The 10,699-nt window shown below is 29.3% G+C and overlaps 2 protein-coding genes across 2 annotated transcripts; one reads left to right on the top strand and one right to left on the bottom strand.

The window, feature by feature from the left end:
- Window positions 1-2,264: 2,264 nt before the first annotated feature.
- Window positions 2,265-3,123, top strand: LOC100798625 (uncharacterized). Its single transcript, XM_003519292.5, has 2 exons — window positions 2,265-2,362; window positions 2,444-3,123. Exon 2 carries the CDS (start codon window positions 2,453-2,455, stop codon window positions 2,864-2,866), a length of 414 nt encoding a protein of 137 aa, XP_003519340.1. The 5' UTR covers window positions 2,265-2,362; window positions 2,444-2,452; the 3' UTR covers window positions 2,867-3,123.
- A 2,634-nt stretch (window positions 3,124-5,757) lies between these two features.
- LOC100799146 (uncharacterized protein At1g66480) lies at window positions 5,758-9,155 on the bottom strand. The gene is made up of 2 exons (XM_003519293.4): window positions 8,066-9,155; window positions 5,758-6,061 (listed from the first exon to the last, which is right to left on the bottom strand). The coding sequence occupies exons 1-2, from the start codon at window positions 8,645-8,647 to the stop codon at window positions 5,999-6,001; spliced, it is 645 nt and encodes a 214-aa protein (XP_003519341.1). The 5' UTR covers window positions 8,648-9,155; the 3' UTR covers window positions 5,758-5,998.
- Between the last annotated feature and the right edge of the window lie 1,544 nt (window positions 9,156-10,699).

Raw genomic sequence — 10,699 nt, forward strand, 5'->3', positions numbered from 1 at the left:
AGTAAAATAGTAAATTCCATTTTTCCCTAAAGCTAAATATGGATTGGTATATAAAAATATATTTTATAAATTAATTTAAAATTAATAATACATGTAGAAATTAAACTTATGACTTTGGCATTATTAATATGACACTCTAATCAACTGAATTAATATATTAATTATATTATAAAATAATTAATGTTGTTATATATAACAATAAAATTTCTAATCTATATTTAATACAAATATAAATTTAGATAGTAAATTTTATAAAAATTATTCGTATGGTGCTTACGGATTCGCCAAGCTTTACATAAAAATGAAATTTTACGGTTTTAATGGGTATAGCAACAATTATGTTGGATGCCTGTATCAAGATGACTTAATTAATAAAATAAAGCCATGGATCTCCACTGTCACTCCATGAGTGTCAAATGAATGGTGATTTGAGAAGTTCATGACCATAAGGAATTGACACCTTGACTGGAACAGCCACTATTCATCTTTTTTCCCTCAAACCCAAAATAATTATTGGAGCCATAAATTAAAATAAAAGTATGCATAGTAACCTAATAGATTTGGCTACAGGACCTTTAGTAAAAATCCTTCAGTGGTCCCTTGACTCCTATCAATTTAATAGGTAAGAGCCTCTTTTTTAAATCCTTTTAAATGGAATTTTGGTGGAAGTAATTTTGTTTTTAGAAAACATTTTTTTTGTGTTGTTCAGTTAAAATTAGAGTTTAAAACCTTTAATCTATATTGTTATTTAATAATAAAAAAGTAATATTATAACCTTCGATTAATTCCCCTATAAATCTTCTTATTATCTTATAAAGAAAATATGGAACGAAAAAATAAGTATTTATTATCTTGAAAATATGAAACGCGTATAATATTTACCATATTAGAGCATTAGTATGAGGATGCTATATAATATTTAAAATCATTCATTCAAAAAATACCTAAAATACCTTATGTTGTTTTTCCCTTCTAGAGGATCTAAATATAAAATGACTCAAACCAACATCATCTAGTAGTACATAACAGCTCCTGAAAACACAGACTTGCAAAATTTAGTAGCTACCAACACCATCTCTACCTCTTCAAGTTCATAAAAGGGAAATGGCCACCTTGTGCCTAAATCGGCCAACTCTGAACCTTACCAATTAATCAAGCACGGTGGTTCAATTCAAGCCCCATATATAAATACTAGCCAAGACAATTGTTCCAAAGGTGCTGGTAACTAACAATCATAAATAATTAATTAATTAGCCAGAGATGAAATAATGAAAAACCTTCAACTATCTACTCCCAACTATTTTAGAATTTTTCAGATGGTATTGGGAGTCCTGTGGTCTTTGCTTAGAAGATTCTCCAGTTTTCTTCCTTCTCAATTAAAGCAACATTAGACAATTAGAACATAGTTTAAAGTAAATGTGTATGACTAGAAAGAAGACGTTTTACAAATGGAAAACAAATACTGACAAAAACAATGACCCAAAAGTCTACCAGTCTAAGTCAAGTAAAACCCTTTAGACAAGCAATGCCCATTTGTACTTACATACACTCCTAGGTCATTAAGGAATTTTGGTATTTGCTCATTAATAATGATCTATTATCTTTTACACCTTTTTATTATAAAATAAAAGTATATTTGAAAAGTCAGTGCAAAAATTATATGATAAATAACGGTAGTGATATTGTAAATTAGCGTTTGGGATTAGATACTGTTTAATAAGAAAAATATATTAATAGTATATATTAAAAAAAAGTTGCACAACTTATGTGAGGTATGTATATAATTTGACTTATTTAAAAAAAAAGACAGAGAAATCACTTTATTTAGATAAAATTGACTAAGATGGGTACACCCACGTAGGGGTGGGGGCTAAGTAAGAGAAATTCCTTAACAAATAGCTTGCATCAAAAGATGTGGACAAATGATGATATTTGATTTTTTATAATTAATAATATATTTTTATTTTAAATTACAAAAAAAGAATATCACCCTTTATAATTTTGAATTAAAAACATAGTGACTCAAAATAAAATAAATAAAACCCGCCAAAGTACCCGTTGGTTTGTACTCTGTAAAAAGACTTGACGAAATTGTTATATTTTATTAGTACACGGCTATTCAAAAGAAAGTTTTTTATAATGTCCAAGGGAAAGATATGTATATTTGCTTTTTCAAATTTCCATGTTCTCCAGAGATAAAAAAAAGAAAAAAGAATACTGCACAGTATACAAATATATATGTAATGATATAGTGTAGAGTTCCACACGTATTTTACAGCTTGGTAATGGAGTGTCAAAATCTTAATGACAGGCAAATAGGAGTTGTTGGCATTTAGAGCGTGTGACATACTCTTAAACCAAGGTTTTGCTCTGTCTCTTTTTATTGCACCACCATCCAACCCTTCTCTTCTAAGTAACTAACTAACTTCATTTCATTTCTCAGTTCTCACCCATGGCGAGGCCTCTTCTCACCTCTTCCATGCACAATCTTCTATTCTCCTCCATGCCCATCCCCACACTTTTCTTAGCTATACTCTCAGTCTTGTGTTTATTTTCCATCATCACTTTTCTCTGTGGTTCTGACAAACTGAAGAAGCTCCACTTAGAAGCAGAGAAAGAAGCAGCAATAAAAACGAATTCCAAGGAGCACAAGCTGATTTCGAAGCTGAACAGCAATATTGGCAACAGGGCACTCTCCATGGTGAAGATGTTGTCTTGGAGGAAAGTGCAAGAGGGAGAAGTGGAGGGAGAATATAGTGATCAAGATGAAGAAGCCCTTTGGAGGAAGAACATCTTGATGGGAGAAAAGTGTCGTCCTCTTAGCTTTTCTGGGAAGATTGAGAATGATTCTGAAGAGAAAAATTAACACTTCTTTTTCGTTTGTGTTGTGGAGATGAGTATGGTTAGAAATTGTATTTGTGTGGCTTCAATTAGAACTTGCTAACTAATTGCTCAGATTTTGGACAGTATCTAGAGTTTGCTACTATATTGTAACATAGGAAATAAACTTGGCAACTTTTTTTTTGTGGGAACTTGTGTGAAACGTGTTGGCTTTGCAGGGATAGACACGGAGCTTAGAAACTTTTCCATGAAACTTATAATGGGATTGATTTCTTCTTGGTCTCTTATCTTATTCTTTAAAATTTCTTTTTAATTTTGTTATCAGGTTTTTATAATTTACAGAAGGAAATGCTAGAAATAAACGTATCTAGCTCATGACACTTTTCATTATTGATTGATTTTGGTACCACGTAATTCGAAATGAATGGATCAAATTAATTGTCCAGTTCTCAAGTTGCATTGCACAGACACACTTAATTGAAGCAGGGATTGTATTGTGTGAACAGTGAAAAACTTTCATTTTCTCACCCTCTACACGGTTGACTTTGTGAAGTCTTTCAATCGTGTAATTGAAGTTTAATTTAATGTATTAGGATTAAGGAGGCTTTTCCCGTGTTTGACGATTAAACATAGAATCTGTTATGTGTTTCTTGTAGCTTTGATTCTCTTTTAGTAGTCACCACATGTTTGTAGCTTTAGTTTGGTAGTTGTAGAATGTGTCTGTCGTTCTGGACATTTCATTCAGTGCACGCTTTTAAAATATTTTAAAGTAAATAAATACATTTTGCTATTTGTTAATAAATTGGTTTAAGTGTCTGTTTGGTTAAGGGATGCTATGACCCCATGTTGCTTTTTTTTTTCTCATGGTGTCTGCGAAGCAACTGTTTGTTTCTAATTTTTCACGGTAACACCTCGGTTTTGGGATCAAAATCGATTCCGATAAGGTTTTCAACCACTCACTAAATGGCTTTAGATTATGCTTTTGCATGAAGAGAGAAAAAAAGACATAGTAAAATTCACCAATTTCCTTTTTTTCCTTGTTTTTATTGGTTGTTTTTTTGCCCAACCAGAAAATTTAGAAAGTCCCACAGATTAAATGATCCCCGCCCCCTCTCACTCTTTTCATTGTTTTAATTGGATGGTTAGAGTAATGCTCGATGCAACATATAAAGAAGAATGCGATTTTCTACTCTAAACACTTGTTAAAAAAAAAAAAACGCTACAAGTAATTTTATGGGAGATAAACCTAATAGATTTATTATGGTATAAAACTTTAAGTGTTTAATAACACTGTATATTTAACATTCAAACTGAAGAGTACTATTTAAACATAAATAATTTTGTATCAGTTTGATTTATACATTTGATAATATTTTATTGATATATCAATTTTTTTATTTTTTTTCTTTATCATATCATATTATTTATTATATTTTTTGCTATGAAGAATGTCTACCAATCATTTTTATTTAAAACTTTAAGTACTAACATTTTAATTTCTACAAATGAATGAGGAGAATATTTTTATATTTAATTATATAGATTAAAATAACTTTATTGTATTTTTCAAATGAATTAAATAATTATAAAAATAAAAATAAATTTTAATTTGTTTTAAATATAAAGATGATAGTATAATTTTAATAATAGCATTTTAAAAAAATATAATTTTTTCGAACTTAAAATAAATATAGTTTAATTTGTATTTAAATATAATATCATGATTATAACAATAATTAACACAAATTATTTAAGTTTAAAATATTATTTTTGTAATTTAATAATAAAAAAGATTTAATTTAAATTTGAATGTGAATATTATAATAATAATAATAATAAATTAAAAAAATATGTAAATCTTGAAAATTAATCTCACTCTCATAAGTTGTATATGTAGACTACTATATAAGGGTTTTTGGGGCTAGCATTTTTCCTATACTCAGTCCACTACACGCCCCGCGCAAAGCCTGACCCAATTCCCCTTCTTCCGCCCCTCGAGTCACCTCACCCAAAGCTCTATGTGCCCAATTAAGGTTATATATATGATAAAAAATATTAGTAGAAGGAAGTTTAAATTATTATTCTTTTACTTGCAAAAAATATTAATAAAGTCTTACTACTAAAATAAATGTCACATTTATAATTTGAATGTTTAATAATTGATGTAAGAAAGTTTTACTCAAACAATAATTGGGTAAAAGGCTTCAAATCCACATTATTTCTGTATGATACATCATGCTTCACACAATATAAGTAAAAAGGCTTAATTGTTGTTACTGTATCAAACACACATTATTACACCAAAATTAAAATTTTCTATTTTTGCATCATACAGCCAAATTAATCTTTTAAATAACTTTCCTTATCTAAACTAATTCTTCAGGGTTTGCTTAAGGGTGACGTTTTGGAAGAAAAAAATAAGTGGAGGACAATTTTTTTTTTAATTAAGAGAGTTATATAATGTTTATAAAATAAATACAAAATAGAACATTAAATTTATGTTAATTTTCTATGCTATTTTTTTTACTTCAAACAATTGTCAAATTTAAAACTAATATTTATTGGAAATGACAGTTTTTCTTCTTTATTTTCTTTCTCCAAAACCCCATACCCAAATACAACCCTAAAGAATTCTTGGAATAACATTATAGTGTGTTTAGTTTTGACTAGTTCCAAAATATTGCTTGGGAAAAAGGCACAAGAGACAAATTTTCCAAACACAGATTGATCATTCAATCTTTTCATTAGACGTAAATAAGATATATATCTCGTTCAGCCAAGAAAAAAAAATCTGGCTTTAAAGTTTAAACCTTGAAATGAGTGTTTTGGTGTGTTTGTTTAGCATAATATTTAACGCCGGGTCGTTTGCTGGTAGAAATTAAAAAATGTTAAACAAACAAGGCAAAGAGGATCAAATTCGAAGCAATAATCTTCTAACCATATCACTACAAATAAATGCATGTATATACATATCTATATCTGCTCTCATAGTGAAGTAGGTTACACATTAATTACAGAACAAAATTAACATGCTTCAGACGCACCAAAACGAACCTATGAGAGTGTTATTGCTCCGGCTAGCTTCTTGCTTCTGCATTTTTGCCTTGGTCACGACTTTGCTTCTACTTAAATACTAATTACAAGGAAGAAAGTAACCTTATTGAGAAGCTCCTACTACATGAATTTCTTCATTTTCCATTGGGCTAAAACTCACCCGTTTCTGCAAAATCATATGATTCAATTCAAGAAATAGCATTAACACAATCCCCTGAAGAATCGCATATTAGTTACTTAGGAAATTAAATGAACTGCTAGGAAACTACATACATGTGAAATGTTTCTTTTTTTACTCGTTATTTTAATACACCAACTCTCACCAAGTCTAAGTCTCGGATAATATATTGTTTCGTGGATCTATATGACCACAATCAGTAAACGACGAGTACTATAATTGGGTGCACATGTAATACTACCAAATTTGTGAATTATTCTTTAATTGGCGTGTTTGATTTTACATAAACTTCCAAAATCCTGTCTGTTTCCCTCGACGCAACTTCATTTTGTATGAGATAAAGTTAAATTTGAAGTCTTAATTAATGCTAATTCTTTATTGTAAAACCAACATTTTGCTATTTTTACAATAAACAGAAAAATATTGATAAAATTATTTTTCATTTAATATTATATTAATACCACCAAAACTACATATAGTATATTAAAATCACTTTCAAATAAATAAATAATTTTAAACATGGATTAATATGCTCAAATTTGTCTTTAACTGAGATTAATTTATCGAAGCAAGTCCATCAAATTGAAGCAAATAGTAAAACGTGGTGTATGATTGTATGAACACTGAAATACTCTCCACACACTAGGGGTGCAAACAAACCGATTCGGTTGAATTGTAACCAAATTTAAATCGATTTTTATTCGAGTTGGTTCAAGAAAAAAATATACTATTTTATAAAAATTAATTTAGTTAATGGAATTATTTTTACAATAGTTCGATTAATCAATTTTCACTTGAGTTTTATTTTATTTTTTTGAAAAAAATAATTCAAAAACTAGTTTAAAATTGGTCTTGTCCTTAGAATCAATTTAAATATCGATTGAATCAATTTTTTGAAACCAATTTAATTTTGAACCAATTTTCAAGATTAGTTTGACTATTTAAATGTAAAATTAAACAAACCGGTTTAAACAGTTCAAAATCAGATAGGTTTAATTTTTTATTTTTTTTACCTATTTGCAACCCCTATTCCACACGTTTGGAGATCGGAAAGAGAGTATTTGTTGTCCTCATGTAAGAAAGCAGTCGCAATTAATTAAAGCCAAAACATATTAGACTTACGGAGTGTTTGGACACGCGTTTTCAACACTCATTTTCCTGTATTTTCACATCAAATGGAAAAAACAAATGCAGAAACTACTATTTGTGATTTCTAACTTGATGCAAATCTTTCCGGATACAGTGAATGTTTGGTAAGTCGATGAGGATCCGCATTCAGTACATAATCAACACAAACAATTATTAATTGCTTCAACAATTGAAGTTCAGTGCAAACCAACTTGTTACCAAACACATTAATAGAACTAAACATGCATTTAATTAATACGAATTTGAGTTAGGGTGCTTATTTGAAGTATAATTCAACTTTTTAAAACAAAGTATGGCTGGTATTAAAATAGTTTGATTCTATTTCCTCTAACAATATAAAGAGAACTTATTGAGAGATTATTTAAAAGCAATTTGTAAGAAGATGTTTTTGAAGAAAAAGCAAGTATAAAGATGATGAAATCTTCAACTTGGAAGTATAAACGCTTAAAATATAACTATACTATCCCATGAAATCCGGTACAAGAAAACGACCCTGTCTAAGCAGCCACATGCAATTTCGCGTACGTCGACATCAGCATTAACCGACGCCTTAATAAGCGCCCGTGAACACAAACGACCAAACACTAACAGATACGAAAGTTCAACCCACTTTCAAAGATTCAAGAATAATAATAATGTTTTTTTTAAAGAGATTTCAGTGTCTCTTTACCTATTTCAACTAAAAATAAATATAACATAAGAATAATGAATAATTATTAAGAAAGAAATAATAACAATTTAAAAATAATCTAATAAAATATGCACATCAAATAAGGATATTTTCTTTATTATTAATATAAATAATAATAAAAAAACCAAGATATTCGCAAAAGAAATACATACCTCACGTGGTTTGTGATTGTGCACAGTCTTCCGGCCACCGTCCTCCGGCGCAGAAACTCCGGCAGCACCCTCGCCGGCATTGGTTCCCATATACAAACTTATGATTTTCTGGGCCACCTGGGAGCCGTCGGTGCTCTCCTCCATCAACTTATCCAGATGGGCCTTGGGGAGCCTCATCTTAACCCTGATGGGCCCATCAGAGCCCAGATTGGGGCTCTGCCTGGAGAGCGGGAGGTCCGAAACGGAGCGTTTGGAGAGCATGAGAAGCTGGAGCCTATCGGAGGCGTTCATGCCGCGTATCCCACTGGATCGCACCCTCCTCGGTAGCGCCGTTTTTTCCTCTTCGGGCTGAATCTTGGGTAACTCAACGAGAAAGTAAATCTTTGTGGGCTTCAGTTCCTGGTACGGCTCAAGAGGTTTGGCCCGAAGCCCGAAATGTTTCACCGCTTCGGAGTCCAGAAGCACGTGGCCCGGGTAGTCCTTTACGACGTCGTTTGCTCTCGCTGGTGTTTTCAGCTTCAACGTCTCTCCATCCACCTTCATCACCTTGGCCTTTTTACTCCTTCCCATGGTGTTCCCCATAGCTTCAAGCTTTCTCTTCTGTTCCTTTGGATTCTTTTTTTTTGTCTTTGGTTGATTTGGCGAAATTAAGGTAAGTGTTCTTCTTTTTTTTTTTTTTTTTTGCCTCACCGAATTTTGTGGGGGGTATTTATATTGGGATTATGGGAGGGATGCTTTAGTAGTAAGGGGTTGACAAAACCAAAGTTGAATTATCAATGATGGGATTGCATGTGTGAATTGGTGGAATATTGCTACTATGTATAAAATAAAATAAAAATAGGTTAGTTTAGTGATATGGATGGTAAATAGTAGTGGGGAAACTTTGGTTGTTAGGGGATAAACACTAGTTTGGTTGGTTTATAACAATAGTAGTGGGTAGGCCAAACCAAGCTTCAATCTTAATCAATGTCATTGTAGTTTTGTACAACCTATTTGAGAAAAAAAAAGAAGTGGGGTACCTCATGTTCTTTTCATATGTGGTTTGTCTACCTGTCAAGGGAAGTTGCGTTTATGAGATAGTATGATGACGTTGGATATTGTCAAAAAAGAGAAACAATTAATGATTTAGTCAATTTTGGTAGTCAGGCCACCAGATAAATAATAAATTCTTCATATATGGTGCAAATAATTAATATTTTTAACTACATAAATTATACTATTATAATTCAGATTCATAATAAATAAATATTTTTAAATATAAAATTTATATTTTAAATTTATAATAAACAATTTAGGTTTAAATATTTTTTAATTTGGGTAATTTAACATTTTTTCATTTTTATTCTTGTAATTTTTTTCTTTTAATCCTTTCAATTTGTTTTAGATATTTTTGTACTCTTTAAAGTGTTTTAAGGATGAAAAATAAAACACGCATTTTATAATGACTAAAACGAAAAATAATATTATAAGGACGAAAATGAAAAAAATATATATTTAAACCTATAATTCAATATGTGATATCAAATTATTATTAATTATGTATATTTTTTTAAAAAAAAATTTGATAATTAATTTAGAAATTGAGATAGAATATTATAGATTTAAAAAGGATGTGAGCGTAAGAAGATCATGCATGTATACTTATAAAAATAAGAGGAGTGTTAAAGAATATATAAAACAATGAATTAATATTTGAAATATAAATTTTAGAAAATAGGAGAAAATAATATGTGTGATATAAATTTTAAAAAACATTTCTCTATTATTATATATAAAACTCAATTTATCTAATTTATCAAGATTAATGAAAGTCATTGATTTAGTTGATAATAATAAATTTGTTTTAAATTTATAATTTTTTTAAAAACTATTATCATCATTATTATTTCTCTCTTCTAATAATTTATCAAGGCGTTATCTTTAATGAAAGGTATTTTTAATCTAAAAACAATTTATGTAAAAAATATTATATTTTAGATCTTATAAATAGAAAAAAAAAATGATGGAAATGCCTCCCCATAAAAAAACATAGCCCTACACTGTATCATTATTGTTAAAGACTTTAGGGAGTTTTAGGACACCTAAAAAATATAAACATTTTTATTGATACTTCATTATTTCTATTTATTATTTTTATCACCTCGCATCATTAATGTATTAATTATTGAGGTGTAGAAACTCCTTCGAGTGTTCAACTATCTTTTTCCAATTGATAATCTCCTTTGGGTTTCTGTTTTTACTTTATAGTGTTCCCATGCTGCTGCAATCTCAACTCCAAGTAGGTAGGCATTCACATTAGGCAACTCTTAATGGATAAGACCATCGAATTCGAAAGTACCTTTTTTTACTTTATAAAGTATAATTTAAAGATTTAAATATATTTTTATTATGTAATAATTTAAACGTTTCTTTTTAATTTTTTTCCTGACAAAATACGATTATTTCATTTTTGTGTTTAAAATGTTTTAAATAATATTTTTATTGTTTAAAGTGATATTTTTGGTCTTAGGTTAGAAATTATGAATGAGTTAGAGATTAATTCTATTCACGCTGTTATTTTAAAAAAAATTACATATAATAAAAATAAAATATGAATTTTTTTATCAAATAAATTATTTTTATTTGTGTAAATAC

The sequence above is a fragment of the Glycine max genome, chromosome 2 (genome assembly GCF_000004515.6).
Source record: "Glycine max cultivar Williams 82 chromosome 2, Glycine_max_v4.0, whole genome shotgun sequence".
In the NCBI taxonomy this organism is placed as follows: domain Eukaryota; kingdom Viridiplantae; phylum Streptophyta; class Magnoliopsida; order Fabales; family Fabaceae; genus Glycine; species Glycine max.

Excerpts from the sequence above, each read along its gene's own strand:
- LOC100798625 (XM_003519292.5), top strand. The coding sequence starts at position 2,453 with ATGGCGAGGCCTCTTCTCACCTCTTCCATGCACAATCTTCTATTCTCC.
- LOC100799146 (XM_003519293.4), bottom strand. The coding sequence starts at position 8,647 with ATGGGGAACACCATGGGAAGGAGTAAAAAGGCCAAGGTGATGAAGGTG. Across the intron at positions 6,062-8,065 it reads ACAATCACAAACCACGTGAG|AAACGGGTGAGTTTTAGCCC; the intron begins GTATGTATTTCT and ends ATGATTTTGCAG.